General features: G+C 47.1%; 1 protein-coding gene across 1 annotated transcript in view; it reads left to right on the plus strand.

Moving 5' to 3' along the window:
* The window catches only part of fam20cb (FAM20C golgi associated secretory pathway kinase b), a 51,884-nt gene that overhangs the window by 4,710 nt on the left and 29,892 nt on the right, over positions 1 to 17,282 (plus strand). Inside the window, exon 3 of the mRNA XM_041962383.1 lies at positions 949 to 1,027. Coding sequence (XP_041818317.1) covers positions 949 to 1,027 — 79 coding nt within the window. The remainder of the gene's footprint in view (positions 1 to 948; positions 1,028 to 17,282) is intronic.

Here is a 17,282-nt window from a genome sequence, read left to right on the forward strand (position 1 = left end):
CGTTAATATGCCGGATGTGTCTGTGCTTGTTTGTTAATTGTTTAGATGAAGCCATGGAGCGTGGTGAGCACACTGGTCTCTGAACATGCTTCACATGCTTAGCGTGTTGTTTCTTTTTTTTCTTACTGTGTTTCATTTGTATATTTGAGGGGGAAAGTTTTCCAGAAGACACTTGAAATGAAGAGTTTAATGAAGGACTGATCAACTCGGACATTTTCAAGAAGCAGACGGAGACACATGAACAATTATTTATAATTTAAGTCATTTGTGATTCAGGATTGTCAGACATTCACTTGTTTTAGGTTGTCAGATGTGAGGATTGGCAGGCTGTCTCAATTGTTGCACATGTAGCATTTTTTGGTTTATCACTGCTGATTGGGTAAAAAACTAACTGTTTTAAAAGATCACATTGGGTTTGGGGTCAAGTTTTACTATTTTCTGACATTTCATAATCATTAGCAGCCTGTCTTGTCTTGTTGATTTGTTGCAGGCTTGTGTTAGTTTTTTCTCAGCAGAGCTGTACTGGAGGTGGAATAAGCTAAGAGCTACAGTACAGTCAAACGCAAACTGGCTAGTTGCAAACTTGTTAGCATAACCTGAACATTGATAAAACACACTTGAAGGCAATGATAAATTTTATCCTGTTAGTTGACATGATGAAAACAGTCAGCAGCGACTCAATTAGCTTACTTGAACACGATGGTTTGGCTAGTTTGAATTTTGAAGGGCAGCTAGGCTAACTAGCTAACACCACCCGCTAATATCTAGCCCGCCAATCTTGGCTAATCTTTAGTGCAGCCTAGCTAAAACTTAATTCTAGTGGGTCAGTTTGTGTCAAATCACAGAATACTGTGAGACCATTACTAAACCTAATTTCTTTGGTGTAATTTATAGCTGCCTTCAGTTAATGTGTTGTTAATAGCTGTTTTGTCTGTTTTACTTCAACAGCGATGAAGTCTGGAGGCACCCAGCTGAAGCTGATCATGACCTTCCAGAACTACGGCCAGGCCCTCTTCAAACCCATGAAGTGAGTCCTTCTGCTTCTCGGCTCAAAAGCGTTGTACGTGTTGTATGAGCTCTTGGTTTTAGCCCTGTTGTCCCTGCAGCCAAACTGCCCTCTCATGTTCTCCTCCTCCGGCGCTCAGTGACGGGTCCACTCTCTTTAAGAAAAAGCAATCGCTTTCATATCGTGTTAAAGCTTGAGTGCCATTTCAGCATAAAACACCAACTATGCAGCTTTTCTGCCTCGACTGACTTCCTCTTCGCGTCCGACCACCTACTCATTCTCCTCACAACATCAATCTCATTTCCTCCTTCTCCTCTCTGGCTATATCAAATTGCTTTCATTTCAGCACAACCTTGATATTCGATTGAAGGCCGACATCATTCTGCTGTGTCAGAGCCAAACGTTGGGGAGGCGTTTCACCTCACGGGGCTGTCAGGTGACGCAGCACTATCCTTTAGTGGCCATTTTGGAGGTCCTCAGCCCTCAGGCTCAACACTGGCGCTGTCAGATTGATTCATCTGATCAATTTTCTGCGTTTTCACAATGTCAGATCATCTAGTCGGCTAAGTGTCACTGAGCTGTTGTCACAGTTTCAGTGTGGAAGTTTTTAGCCATATGTGGCTCTAGGGTTGTGTTGGTCTTTTGGTCTCTCCATCCACTACTTTGGTCTGGACTGAAATATCTCCTCCATTATTGGATTGATTGCCAGCAAATTCAAAATAAATATACCTGCTAGTGTGTTAGCATTGCCACTGGGAGCGTGTTAGCATGATTAGCATTTAGCTCAAAGCACAAGTACAACCTCACAGAGCCGCTAGCATGCCGGTAAACTCCTGAAATAATCGAACACGCACCTGAACTACCAGTTTGTGTTTGTGTTATCATGCAGTCCATTGTGACCTTTAATTTGACACCTTACTGTATCTATTTTTGGTTTAGTGGCCGGTTGTGGCTAAACGCAGCAGCCGCTCAGGTATCACTCTTGCTAACCCAGACGCTACATATTTTGTCATTATTTTTCTGAGCTAAGTCTCTATAATAGTGCCAGATATAATTGCTGGGAGCTTTGTCATCCAACCACTAAGCCCCTGTTCCTCGCCTCATCTCCTTCTGAATCCTACTCCAGCTGTGAGATGACAACGTCCAACCACTGAGCTACAGAATATCATTAACGTCTCATATAAAGTGGTGAAGACAAGCGAAAGCAACACTTTCCTGTCCTTTTGAACCTAAACTCACACCTTGTAATACACTTTGGCTTAACTCATGGAGGAGATAAGTCTACCCAAAACTGGTAGATACGGTGTAATGTTTGATTAATTCACATTTCCTTTATCCACGCTGTCATATTTAGACGATAACGCATCCCAAGAGAAGTGCTCTTTGCTCCTAATCCCCCCTCGATTGGTGGATTTAAATGTCACCCGTCCTTTGTTATGGTAATTGTAATTTAATTGTGGGTTAATGGTTTTCTACACACAAAACCGTTGTCTGGCCCCTACGTGTCAGCATGGAGAGCGGGGTTAAGCCTGTGGATGATAGGTAGCAAGGTTTTTCCGTGGGAGGAAAAGCTATTCAGAGACTGTTGTAATTACCGCTTCAATCGCACCACACTAAGTCAGGCCAGACGCAACAAGCCTGAAATCATCCTGACAGGCTGGGAAGAGGAGAGAGGAGAACGAGGTGAGAGGAGAGAAGAGATGGGAGATGAGAGGTGTGCGAGAGGAAGGAGGAGAGGCGAGGGGGCAAGGACTGGAGGAGACGAGGGGGCGAGGAAGAGAGGCGGATGAGGAGAGGTGGGCAGAGAGCGTTGTCAATACACGCACAGAGTCAAAATCCACAGATTATCTCGATGCGCTGCCTCGAATTTTAACCCAGACAGGGATGTGAAATGACGTTTTCTGAGAAAAGCACGGGATGATGGGGTTGGATGGAAATCTGTTGCTTGACAGTTGTAGTTGTCAGAGCCGCCGTGATGTTTGATAATCCTGAAGAGTGAAGGGGGGCTTCTTCATCCCCTCCCGCTTGAATGTGCTTGACTTTAACAAAATAGGGCAACACATGCCGGCATGTGTGTGCATGTGCTCATTTGGACTGCAATCAAGGTCTTGACAGATTTGCACAGTCATTCCCGCGATGTACATCATTTCCCTCGCAGAGATCACACTTGCACACGCGCCAGCATCCACACACACACACACTCACACACACACACAGACATCCACTTAACACCCAACATCATCTCCTAGTTCCCAAATCTGCTGGTGTGTTTCCACATGGTGCATCAAAGAGACAGAGGCTGAGAGATCAAAGACTTCTCCGGCTGTGCTCTTCTGCTCGGCTCCTCTCAACTCTAATGCAAATGTGTGCCAGGCAATCAGGCAGCGAAGGCAGGCAGGCAGGCATGCATGCGGTGTCTGGGTAACGATCGGCCCTCCAACCATCCATATCTGTGGAAACCTGCACTCTCGCTGCTCTGCTCTCCCTGTTTATCGGCCCCTCTGTGTCTTTCTCATTCTCAGTATTCTCCATCATTCTTTCCCCGGCTCTGCAGCCGTGCTCGCTGTTTGTTTTTCTCTCTCGCACGTTCTTTAATGAACGCCACAGATGAAGAAATCCATTAACAGGCTTGCCGTATTGATCCTTTAGGTATTCTCTTTTTTCTTTTTCCCTCAGTGAGAGAGAGAGAATGGTCAGATACTGTGGTCAGTGCCTCTGTTTTGTGGTGGCAGGGCTCCTCTTTATGTGGAGGTCAAGTTAAACACACCTTAGCGTGATTTCACTGTTTACATGACAGAGATTTAATGAGCTTCTGCTGTGTTGATACACCACAAAATGGCCAACAGTACCTGTCCACTATGATGTAAGATAGATGACTCAGCCCACAAATCTGCTGTCTGCGGTCCGGTTTTCCAGACATGGAATAAACCAACCCTTAACGAGTCTAATCTAACTCAAAGCTTGTTTTGCAATATTTGTGAAGACTACAGGTTTTGTGAAATCAGAGAGGCTTCAAGGGATAGCACTGAAAATCCCAGTTAATGATGCCCAGCCCTGCGTTGCTGAAGCAGACATATGAAAACGTCACAGTTGTACTCTCTGCCACAACAACTGCATTGTAACCTGAATAAAGCTGAGTCTGATGACTAAACTCAATTATCATCTCCGTCATCCTCTGCATGCTGTCATGCCCGTGGCCAGGACTGAAATAACCCTGAATTGCGGCATTTCCATAATTTCTGCCTTTGTTCCCGTAAACAAACAGTTGATGCTGTCAAGTAGGGAGTGTCTACCTAACATATGTGGGTAAAAAGTAAAAACATTTTCACATAGCCCTCAAAATATATAGCATATAGGTGCAGGGACTTAACCTGAAATTTCTACCTCAAATGGAAGAAATAAACATTGATGCATTGGCAGACCAAGAACAAAATAGTCCCAGTTGTCCCAATAGTTTAATCTTATGGTGCAGCTGTAGCTTGTAGGCTCAACAAGTGATAAGTTCATTGAACAATAATACTGCTGCTAAATCAAGTGGTTTGCTGAAACAACACGCTTTATTTAAAAATGAATAGCTACATGACTTTGACAATGGAAAAACAAAATCAAAACATATGCAACAACTTTGGTACATACTTGTGCAGCATAATTTAAGTGGGCGCTAACACAGTGAAGTCTGGGGTTCTGTAAACAAAAATAGCAATAAAACTATGAGAATGCTGTTTAATCACATACATTTACACTGTAATGAAACTGATCTTCATGCTGACACAGGTTGAACAAATCGAATAGGAATGTGGCCTTAGTTTCTAGTAGACAAGGGATATCACCCCATTTGCGATTTGGATGAAGTCGAGCATAAGTAAGACAGCCAAATGTGCTTTATTCTCCATAGCTACCGGAAGAAAGTAACTCCTGGACAGATAGATAACTGATCATTTATAGAAATGCTAAATGTAAAGGGTACCTACATTAGAACCCTGCGGGACACCGATACTCTGAAAACAGGGATGTTTTTCTTTAATTCTTGTACAGTGTGTTTAATTCTCATATGCTGAGTTGTGTTCCAGCTTGTAGTCTAACAGGTCTTACAGGTGTACCTGAGCAAAAAAATTGTCCTGCTGCTCATGAGACTGAATCATGATAAGAACTGTTCGAACATAACTCCCATTAGGTAACTTAATGCTACATTAATGCCACCAATTGTGACCATTTTGACCAGCAGCTATGAGAAAATGACTACAGCCTACAGCTAGAAAGTGGGCTGGTAGCTCATGGCTGCACTCTTTAGTGCTGTGAAAGAAAAAAGTGCTTTTTTTTACTCTTTGAAAAGGTACAGTCCCTTTGGGAGGGCTGCTCCAGCAACAACACATTTTCTATTGTTCCTTCAAAAGCTTACCTTCAAGTTCAGATAATACTAATACATATAATGTGCCTTTTGCTGTCAGAAATGTCCATGTACCTTTTAGTGCAATAAAAAGGTATGCATGTAATACCTTAAGGACCAGCAGGAACCTTTGTTACAGGTACCTCTGCATACCCAAAATAGACCTGTGCCGTACAATGTGTTTGGGTCCCAGCTGTAGTGTTGTATTTTACAGTACCTTGAAGCTAGGGTCTGGGTAGAGAACACTGGCAGCAAGAACAACAGTCTTTTATTTTTGGATTTTCTTTGTCTTTTCCTCTTTCTGTCATTATGACTTTGTACTGGAAGACATGTTTGCAATATTTACAGTGAAATTTGTCCAAGAGCACACAAAGCTCATTAGATTACGAGCGCAGATGATCAACGAAGGGAGGCGGAGGAAGGACTGATGATTGATATAATGACGGTCTGCCGTACCTTCTCACTTCCACTTAATTGTATTGCTTGTCAATCAGGCGACTGTTGGCTCAGTCGCACACAAATCAATTTGAGTATTCATAGAAGAGATATCTGCACTTTTCCGCTGCTCCTCCCCACTGAGCGATCTATATCTGTGCCGAGTTGGGTCCATGAGTAATTTTTGATTGACACATCGGGGAGACAAGAGATGGGAGCCACCTAATGTCACCTCGTTTGTGTCAATAACATATTGACAGCAGCACAAATAACAGCCTGGAGGAAATGTCTGTGTTAAATGTGAAATATTAGCGGGAAATTGGCTGCATATAAGAGTTGATGTTGTATCATCAAGCTGCATCAGCCGTGGGAGGTGAAAGAATAAGATTGAGGGAGCTTTGTCTGAAGATGGGGCGGGCATGTCTCAACACAAACCCTTATTATCCTCACATAAAGCTGCCCAGATTTGTCCTCGAACAAGGCAGCGACTGAGCACTGAGACGCTGATAACAGACAGGACAATTCTGCAATTGTTGCCCTACGTTGCCACATAAAAGCACGTCAAACAAGCCGCCTTCTCTGTGGACCCGACCTCCGTTTTCCCCATCGTTTCTTCTGCATATTTCATCGGCTTGGTTGTTTGCTTGTCGGCGCGCGTGCATGTGCGCTTATTTACTGTGTGACATTATATTCACAAGGTCTTCTGTGCCTGCGCTCTGACTTTGAGTCAGGAAATAAAGGGATGAACCGCCTCAGGACAAGTCATTCAGAACACAGATGATGAGCACAGCTCTGTTTGGGAATGGAGGAAACTCACAGAAGCACAGTGGCAACAATAAAGCTGAGAGATGGAAAGTATCCTGTTAACCCTCAAACTGCTGGCCCACATGTCTGGAAATGATGCAACACACGCTTCAGCAGCTGCAGTGAACCAAGACATAAATTTAAACATCAGAAGAGTAACTGAATATATGTACATATTGTAATTAATACTGTGCAAGCTTGTGGCATGCAATAGGTTGCACGTCAGTGAAACGCACTGTGAATGCATTTGCATGCATTACACGCTTTTAATTCAACTAAAGGTTATATCTGATGTAAGCAGTTTGTATACAGACTCAAACTATGATCCCAGTCATCCCTGTATGCACTAATAAACACCATATTCAGAATGTAGTGAAAAAGAAAAACTGCACTTGCATATCTTTGTGTCTCCCAGGTATCACATTCAAGTTTCTCATAATTGTGACGGCGGGTGCAGAGAGAGACCCAGGAGCGGAAACGGAGAAGGTTAACAAAAGTTTATTTTGCAACAACAGGCAATAACTGAAACAATCGCTGGCAGCGTGAGGTCCAAACAAAACACGAACTCAGAGAGGTCCAGAGAGTGCTGGGCTGTGTGGGCAAGGGAGGCACTGGAACAAAAAGAGAAGAGACAAACAATTAATCCAAAAAGTTCAGCAAGCTATCAAAACGTACTATACCACAGGAGACTGAGACCAACTGATACCACGGTACGTGGAAGTATACTCTGGCGTCGAGGAGTCACTCCGCAGAGGTTAAATAGGCGTCCTAATCTCCTGAAGTGAACTCAGGTGTGCCCAAACACTCCTCGACGCATCGGGGGGGAGGGGAGCCTCAGGAAAACAAAACGTAAAGTTACAGCCCACAAAACAGAACACAGGAAATGGACCTTCAAAATAACAGCACAGACAATACCAACCGCCACAGTACCCCCCCCTCAACGAACGCCTCCAGGCGTTCTACCCGGCTTGTCCGGGTGAGCGGCATAAAAGTCCCGAAGGAGAGAGTCATCCAGAATGAGTCCCCTGGAGACCCAGGAACGCTCCTCTGGACCGTAACCCTCCCAATCCACCAAGAACTGGAAACCACGGCCGCGTGGACGGACATCCAAGATCCGTGACACCGTGTAGGCGGGATGACCATCAATGAGGCGGGGGGGAGGTGGGGCGGCGGCCGGCGGGCTGAGCTCGCTGGAATGCACCGGCTTCAACAGGGAAACATGGAAGGTGGGGTGGACCTTCATAGAGTCTGGTAGCTTGAGCCTGACGGCAGACGGATTAATGATCTTCAACACCTCGAAAGGACCGACAAAACGGGGAGAGAGCTTACGTGACTCGACATCCAACGGAAGATCCCGTGACGACAACCACACCTGCTGACCCGGTCGGTACTCGGGGGCGGAGACGCGGCGAGCGTCGGCCAGCCGTCGGTTCCTCTCCGTGGAGCGGGTGAGAGCAGCTCTGGCAGACTGCCATACCTCCTTAATCCTCCGGAGGTGCTCCTTCACAGAAGGGACGGATACCGCAGTCTCCTGCTCGGGAAACAAGGGAGGTTGATAACCCAAACAGCACTGAAACGGTGACATACCTGTGGCCGAACAGGAGAGGGAGTTGTGGGCATATTCTATCCAAGGCAGGTGTGTACTCCAAGAGACGGGATGATGAGCAGCCACGCAGCGAAGAGCGGACTCCAGATGTTGGTTAGCTCGCTCTGTCTGGCCGTTACTCTGGGGATGGTAACCAGAGGACAGACTTGCCGTGGCCCCCACCGCCTTACAGAACTCCTGCCACACCTGGGAAGCGAACTGTGGACCCCGGTCCGAGACCACGTCGAGGGGAATCCCGTGAAGCTTGAACACATGAGTCACGAGTAGACTAGCAGTCTCGAGGGCAGAAGGCAGTTTAGGCAGGGGAACATAATGCACAGACTTGGAAAAGCGATCAATAATAGTTAAGATGACAGTGTTACCTTCAGATGGAGGAAGACCAGTAACAAAGTCCACGGCGATGTGAGACCATGGGCGGCTTGGGACGGGCAAGGGGTGCAGTAACCCCGCAGGGGGATGATGAGAAGCTTTTCCCCTGGCACAGACAGAGCAAGCGGCAATAAATGCACGTGTGTCGCGGTACATCCTCGGCCACCAGAAGCTCTGACGGAGGAACTGGAGGGTGCGGTGGAAACCAGGGTGACAGGTAAGTCTAGAGGAGTGAGCCCACTGGAGAACTTGCGACCGGACCGAATCCGGGACAAACTTGCGATCGGGGGGACCGGAACCAGGGTCCGGTTGTTGCTTCTGCGCCTGGAGCACGAGGGATTCGATCTCCCATGTAGCCATACCCACGATGCAAGCCGGCGGGAGGATGACATCCTGATGTTCCGAGTCCAGGGGAGGGGCATAGAGACGGGACAGGGCGTCGGGCTTAGTGTTACGGGAGCCGGGGCGATAGGAGAGGGTGAAATTGAACCGGCTCAAAAACAGAGCCCATCTGGCTTGGCGGGGATTAAGCCTCTTCGCGGTGCGTAAGTAGGCGAGGTTTTTATGATCAGTCCAGATCAAAAAGGGAACCGTAGCGCCCTCCAGCCAGTGCCTCCATTCTTGAAGCGCCCAAACCACAGCCAGCAACTCTCTATTCCCGACGTCGTAATTCCGCTCGGCCTGGGATAAGCGGCGGGAAAAGAAAGCACAGGGATGCAGTTTATGAGTCTGAGGGTCTCTCTGGGAGAGGATGGCACCAGCACCGGAGTCGGAAGCGTCCACCTCGACCACGAACTGACGAGTGGGATCGGGGTGTTTGAGCACCGGGGCAGAGGTAAACAGTGCTTTAAGCTGGGCGAAAGCCTGTTGGGAATCGGGAGACCACTGGAAGGGGATTTTCACAGAAGTAAGTCTAGTGAGGGGAAGAGCTACCTTACTGTAGTCACGGATAAATCTGCGGTAGAAGTTAGCGAAGCCGAGAAACCTCTGCAACTCCTTCCGGGTGGTGGGAACGGGCCAATCCGTGACAGCTTGGATCTTGGCAGGATCGGGTCTTAGCTGACCCTTGGCGATGATATAGCCGAGGAAACCCACTGAGTCAGAGTGAAACTCGCACTTCTCCGCTTTAACAAACAATTTATTCTCAAGAAGTCTCTGAAGCACTAGTCTTACATGCTGTCTATGTTCCTCTAGATCTCGAGAGAAAATCAATATGTCATCTAAATAAACGAAAACAAACCGGTTTAACATGTCTCTGAGGACATCGTTAATGAGAGCCTGGAAGACAGCGGGGGCGTTGGTGAGACCAAAAGGCATGACTAAATATTCGAAATGACCTAACGGTGTGTTGAAAGCTGTCTTCCACTCATCACCCTCCTTTATCCGGACGAGGTGATAAGCGTTACGCAGATCAAGCTTGGAGAAGATGGTGGCGGAGCAGAGTGGTTCGAAGGAGGGGTCGATGAGAGGGAGAGCGTACCTGTTCTTAACGGTGATGTCGTTAAGTCCACGGAAGTCGATGCAGGGGCGAAGGGAGGCGTCCTTCTTCTTAACAAAAAAGAAGCCAGCCCCTAACGGAGAGGATGAGGGGCGGATGAGTCCAGAGGCTAGAGAATCCTGGATGTATGTCTCCATGGCTTCCCTCTCGGGGCGTGACAGGTTATACAGCCGACTAGAAGGGAGAGGAGCACCAGGGAGGAGGTCTATGGAGCAATCGTAGGGGCGATGAGGAGGCAGGGACAGGGCTAACTCTTTACTGAACACAGGGGCTAGGTCATGGTACTCGGGAGGCACGGAGGTAAGGACAGGGGGCGTGGGAGGTGGTGGAGAAACACGGGAAGAAAAGGGGTTGGCCGAACGAAGACAGTGGGCATGACAGAATGGGCTCCAGGTGGAGATACTAGCTGTAGTCCAGTCTATCTGGGGGTTATGTTTAAGCAACCAGGGGAGGCCCAACACCAGGGGAATCTGAGGGGAAGGAATGACGAAGAATTGGATGTCTTCTCTATGATTCCCAGAGATTATGAGCGTGACCGGGACCGTACGTTGAGTGACCTGAGCTATACGTCGGCCGTCTAAGGCGGTTACATTTCTGGGCACCGGGAGGGATTCAAGGGGGAGCTTAAGCTGGGTGGCTAGTTCGGTGTGGATGAAGCTCTCGTCTGCCCCTGAGTCAATCAGAACCCTCATGGGAAGCGACTCACGACCCCAAAGCAGACAGGAGGGCACGGTAATACGGGAGGGAGAGCTGGGATTAGGGGATGTCTGACTCACCAGTGCGCTCTCCGTCACGGGTGAGCCTGCCCTTTTGGCGTCTGAGGGCAGTTAGCGAGAAAATGACCTCCCTGGCCACAGTAGATACAGAGCCGCTGGCTGAAACGTCGCTGCCGCTCGCTGGGGTGGAGACGGGTCCGACCCAACTGCATGGGCTCCGAAGGGTGAGAGGAGGACGTGGAGGGAGCAGCGGAGTGGCCGGAGGATCCGCCACTGGCTGAAGGGGGAGCGAGGGAAGCTGGCTCGTGAACATGAGAGAGGCGAGTCTGGGCTTTCTCTCTCTGTCTTTCTCTCAAGCGGTTATCTATGCGTATGGCGAGGGAGATTAATGACTCTAAGGAATCGGGTTCATCTCTGGAAGCTAATTCGTCCTTTAACTCACTAGAAAGACTCCGTAAGAAAACACCTCGTAGCTCTAACTCCCCCCACCCGCTCTCTGAAGCTGCGATACGGAAGTCAATAGAGTAATCTGCCACTGATCTCGCTCCCTGCGCCAAGGAGAATAGGCGTTTAGCAGTTTCCTGCCCCTGTCGTGAATGATCAAAAATACGACTAAGTTCCCTCGAGAAACTGTCGAAAGACGAGAGAATGGGGGAGTGCTGTTCCCATAACGCTGTAGCCCACTGCGCTGCCCTGCCCCGTAACAAATTAACTGTATAAGCTATCTTAGCTCTATCAGAAGGATAACTAAGGGGTTGTTGATCAAATACTAGTGAACAGCGCAAGATAAACCCCCCAGCATTACCAACTTCACCTGAAAAGGGTTCGGGGGCCGGCACATACGGCTCACGCTGAGAGACAGACAGAGAGGTAGATTGGGCTGCAGCGGTTGCCGGTGGGGGTGGCGCTGGTGTGGGACTTGGGGAGGAAGGAGAGCCACGGGTGTCCGTGCGGCTGAGGTAAGCGGTGAGGTCACGGACTTGGACGCTGAGACCTTGTACTGCCTCCATTACTCCCCGCAGCATGTCCTCGTGCTGGCCGAGACGTAGTCCTTGATGGGCGAGCGCCGCTCGAAAGGGGTCCGAATCCGCTGGGTCCATGTTTGGCCAGAGTATTCTGTGACGGCGGGTGCAGAGAGAGACCCAGGAGCGGAAACGGAGAAGGTTAACAAAAGTTTATTTTGCAACAACAGGCAATAACTGAAACAATCGCTGGCAGCGTGAGGTCCAAACAAAACACGAACTCAGAGAGGTCCAGAGAGTGCTGGGCTGTGTGGGCAAGGGAGGCACTGGAACAAAAAGAGAAGAGACAAACAATTAATCCAAAAAGTTCAGCAAGCTATCAAAACGTACTATACCACAGGAGACTGAGACCAACTGATACCACGGTACGTGGAAGTATACTCTGGCGTCGAGGAGTCACTCCGCAGAGGTTAAATAGGCGTCCTAATCTCCTGAAGTGAACTCAGGTGTGCCCAAACACTCCTCGACGCATCGGGGGGGAGGGGAGCCTCAGGAAAACAAAACGTAAAGTTACAGCCCACAAAACAGAACACAGGAAATGGACCTTCAAAATAACAGCACAGACAATACCAACCGCCACAATAATCAGAATATGAGTCTACCTGGACTGTAAATGCAATATGGCGCGCACTCTCCACATCTTAAACCGATCACTCGGGGATCATGAATAATAGCGGAATATTATAATCGCTTGTAAACGTACCGGCTGACCTCGGGAAATATCTCTGTTCTATTCATTTCTGCTGCAGCACCGGTTCTAGTACTCGAGAAAACAGTTGAATAATTAATCTAAAATTACAGCCACTGTGAGATGCGTGATTTAGCAGCACTTAAGGCTCTGCAATGCTCCCTGCTTAATGTTTTGACTGTTCCCCCTATGTTATAATTGTTTCACCGGGGTATTATTGTGCGCCGCGCAGTTTGTGCTGAAGTAGAAATTAAAAAGTATTTGTGGCAAAAATGTTTCGGAGGAACAACTCCTCAAGTGCTCAGTTTAATAGAAATAAGTACAGTACACACACACACACACACACCAGTCATCACATGTACTGTAGATAAAATTAGCGGTAGCTGAGCATATTCTTCAGAGTGCAGCGAAGCGGTACATATGATCAAATGGAGCCCTCAGGCTTGGTAATCTGACCCCCTTATCCCAGCAGACACTGTGACACGCTGCAGGCCATTGGTGCACCAGGATCATGTAGAGCACAGCCACACTGCGTTTTCCTTTATGTGTCTGTTCTTCGCACATAAAATAAAATCCATCCTACAAATCCTTTGAAACATAATGCTAATTAGTTTCACAGACGCTGGCTGGCCATACACCTGGGCGCACTAGCAGAGCATCCTTGCTCGAGCACGCCAAATCCATTTCAGAAAAATTACGCTGACGACGTAGAGTCAGATGAATAGAAATTAGCACAACTGAAATGATCAATGTTGCACAAGGCAGTGCTGTAGGGCATTGATGCAAACTGTGCTGCTCAGTTGTTCAGAAAATTGTTGCTTTTTAGTCAACCATAAGTCCCAAACCTGGCTTGTGTGTGTTTTCTTTAGAAATAAAGAGGAGTTGTGGACAGATTGTTTGTGTTCCAGTGCACATTGGTCAAAGACTGGCCTACATGGGAAGGCCTTTTAGCCCTCATCACTGACTCCTACAAAATTAACCACCTTACCTGCACATGAAGATCATACATATTTTTCACTCTAAAGGACAAAAATAACTCGCTCTTGTTTGCTGTGTGGAGTAAATTTTATGTTCTCGTGTAAATGTGTTTGAGGACCTATTTACCAAACAGGTGCAGCTGTTAAATACCCTGTAATTGAAGATAAAGGATAAACTCAGATAATAACTTCTTTAAAAGGGGCTGAAGTGGACAATAAGCAGCGCAGACCTATTCCCCGCCATGCTGTAGAAAAACATGCTATGAGCGCTCAATAACAGAAGCTTATGCAACTAATCTGCGATCTGGTGGGGATGGAAAAAAGCTGCACAAGAGCAAGTAGCCCACTGTAGTAATCTGTTAATGTACTGCTGGCACTCTGCCATCAGCAGTAATCAGCCGTCATGATTTATGTAGAATGTAGATATTATTAAACCAGTGATGTTTTCCCCGGTAATTTATTCTAACACACAGTGCCAGTTTTAATCACTGTAGTTGATTAGCATAATCGTTAACGTTGACACGTCTGTTAGACGCTAACGTCCGCTCCCTTTCCTCTCGTTTTACATGCTTTTTTCTGCACTTTCCAAAAACTCAACATCAGCATCCACTCTTCTCACAGCCTCGTCACTCTGCACCGCTGTCGCTGCAAGTGAGATCTCAGTGTGTGTGTGTGTGTGTGTGTGTGTGTGTGTGTGTGTGTGTGTGTCTCACTGTTTTACTGCCACGTACGACCACTTTGGACCTACAGCGTACCAAACTGTCACAGTATTCATACTGTATTTGCTTAGGAGACAGAAAGTGGTCATATTTTGTTGTCTTTGTGTGCTGATCGGTGTGTGTGTGTGCATTACACTCATGTGCGTGCCTGCGTATGTGAGCGCCACTCTGCAGTGATACTGTTATGGCAAATTCCACGCAGCCCTGGCTCAGGCCTTCCAGGAGCAGAAATGTCTTGACGATATTATCAGTCAACTGCCCCCTTCAGGTAAATGTTATCAGCTCTAATGTTGTGCTGAAGGAACGATAACACAGTGTTGCAGCCAGCAGAAATGACAAGCCAGCATCCAATCTGCATATCAAAGCCTCGGCTAAATTCCTCTGCCATCTGTGTGTGCACGCGCGTGCGCACGTTTGTGTGTGTGCCAGAGCTGCATACACACACACAGAGGGGCACACGTGCCTGCATTTTAAATGCGTGCTGCGCTGCCATTCCTCTGCAGTCTCAGAGGCAAGTTGTTCCTGGTCTGCCACAATCGCAGTTCACCCCCGATAAACTCACTCATTGTTTCTAAGAAATGATAAAAAGATGCTTAATCGCTCGCCCATAAACCTGATCCAGCTCCGTGTTTCTGTGGGAACGCGGGCTTTGATACCATCTGTCATCTTGCCTCCTTGCTTTGAAGGAGCTGTCACTCAGCGACAGGCTTTACTCTCTGTCTGGACACAGTACACCTCAGCAGCTGATGTGACAATCGCAGCAGACATTGATTCATCTGGCCTGCGCCCGGCCCGCCGCGCTGCCGTTCTTATTGAGGACCAGATGCTGAAAGCAGAGGCGCAGAGGCTGTTTCATGACTGGAAATGAGTCTTTTGTGTCTTTCCATGAATCAGTGAACAAAGGCAGAGAAGGAGAGTGTCATGTGTCCTGTAAAATGGAAACACAGGCATTTTTTTCGCTCAGATTAGAGAACTGAATATTCATATGGCTAAAAATGAACCTCATTAACGAAAACATATAAAGCCTAGATCGTTCTTTACACTTAATGGTGTGATCACATCATAAGCTGCTTTTTGCAGGACCAGTCCAGGTTTACTTACGTTTTTGTAATTGGGTTATTTAGTCTCTGGCTGCATGATTACAAGAAAGCCAGGTCTTATAAACAAAAGTCACACTGACTCACAGCTCACTGGTTGACTGGGCCGAGTTTTGGAAAGCTGTCATCTCACAAGGTTAGAGATTTTGGCAGCGGGATGAGTCTTAATCAATCTAACTTCCCTTTAACTTTAGCCCAGAGTCATGGACTCATTTACTTTCTGTGCTGTTTATACCGCTGAAGAGCATGTGAAGAAATAGCTGAGCGCGAGCATCACTCCTCACTGCAGTTTATTTTGCTCGGGCCGGCAGCTATCAAATGTCAACCTTGCATTTTTGGATGTTTCCTGCAGTTGGCCTAGATACACTTCTGAGAAAAAGCACCACATTTCTCTTGGAAGAAGCATTTCCACCTGTCTTGGGTCAGTTATTCAAACCTGAATGTTCTGGCCAACTAAACTTGTAAACGCTCCCAGAAGTTGATGAAACTGCTCCAAATGCAGTTTCATCAACGCGAAAGCGTCGTTAGTCTCATTAATTACAGAGGGAGAATGTGCTTTGATTTAGATAAAGAGAGGTTTTCCGAGCGGGGCCAAGATACCTACAAAAGAAGTGAGCCAAAAGCTCGATGCTTTAACGTTTTTTTGATCTGAGAGCTGCGATGGCCCGGAGAAACATCCCCGCTCTGTGGTTCGTATAAAACACACAGTATCTGTTCTCCTGCCACGGGGCGAGACAGCTCTAGTTTTACAGAAGTACCCAACGTTTTATAGCGTAGCGGAGCTTCATGTCTGGTGTGCAGAGCTCAAGGTTTCTCCTGTGATCTTCCTCCTTGCTTTCTGTCCTCACCTTCACTCGCCATTAAAGCTTCCCGTGTCTTCGCACCGTCCCGGCGGCAGAAACTTATCCCTTTTATAAGCTGTAGTTAGTGTCAGGGAAAACACCTTAGGGGGATCATTACACTGTAATGAAGCAGGAGGTAAAATACCATGTTCACCCGTCTCTCCAACATTCCTGATTGTCAGGTTTAATTATACCCCCGCAAGGTCTTTTGGGCGTCGCTGTTTTTTTTTTTTACTGCATTTATCTCTTTTCTGCAGCTCATCCTCCACCTCTCCCTTTCAGCAGATGGACTCTTGGTCTAATTAGGCTTTCTCTTCCCCACGAAGAGTGGCCCTCCGAGGGAGACGTGCAGGAGCGTGGCATTTTGAGAGCATGTTGTGATACGTAATTAGCAAACAGTAGAGCGGGGACTAAGGTTACGGTGGGAAAGAGGTTGTGTGAGCCACAGCTGTCAGCGCTCTGGCAACGTTATAGATGCGGCTTAAACAACATCTGTTTCGCACTGCTGCGTACTGTATGAGCTTGATTAAAGTAGTCTGCCCTTACAATTCAATATCTGCATATCCCCCCCCTCGAGCACCACCGCTGACGTCCTCTTCAGAGGAAAAGAAGGAGGCTGCGTAGTCAAAACAAGTGATGCAACCAGCCTCAGATGGGAAGATTAAAAAGCCATCCACAGCATCCAAGTTCCAACATGAATTGCTGCCTCACATGAAACAGGGTGGAAAGGGTTCATGTACTGTACCGTATCAGTCAGCCTCTCTCAAACTCAAACGGCTCTGGTTGTCTTGGAAATGAGCATAATTTAAAAGTGATGACAGCATGTAATTTGTTTCACTTGGGATGTGCTGCTTAAGCGGCACAATGATATACTCAGACTGAGTTGCCTGTTTTTTTTATTGGCACATTTTAATTTTAATTGTGTATAACAATTCAGTGTCATTACAGTTTATAGGTGTTTTATTTGCACGAAATGCAATAGCAAAGAATGGCAGCCATTATGTAACGTGACAGAAATGACAAATGCATATGGCACCTTCCTCACATCAGCTAAAAAAATATGTAAACTACTGAGGAATCTTAAGTATTCCTCTTTTACCTCGTCAGGTTCAAAGA

Source organism: Chelmon rostratus, chromosome 21, assembly GCF_017976325.1.
Source record: "Chelmon rostratus isolate fCheRos1 chromosome 21, fCheRos1.pri, whole genome shotgun sequence".
NCBI lineage: Eukaryota > Metazoa > Chordata > Actinopteri > Chaetodontiformes > Chaetodontidae > Chelmon > Chelmon rostratus.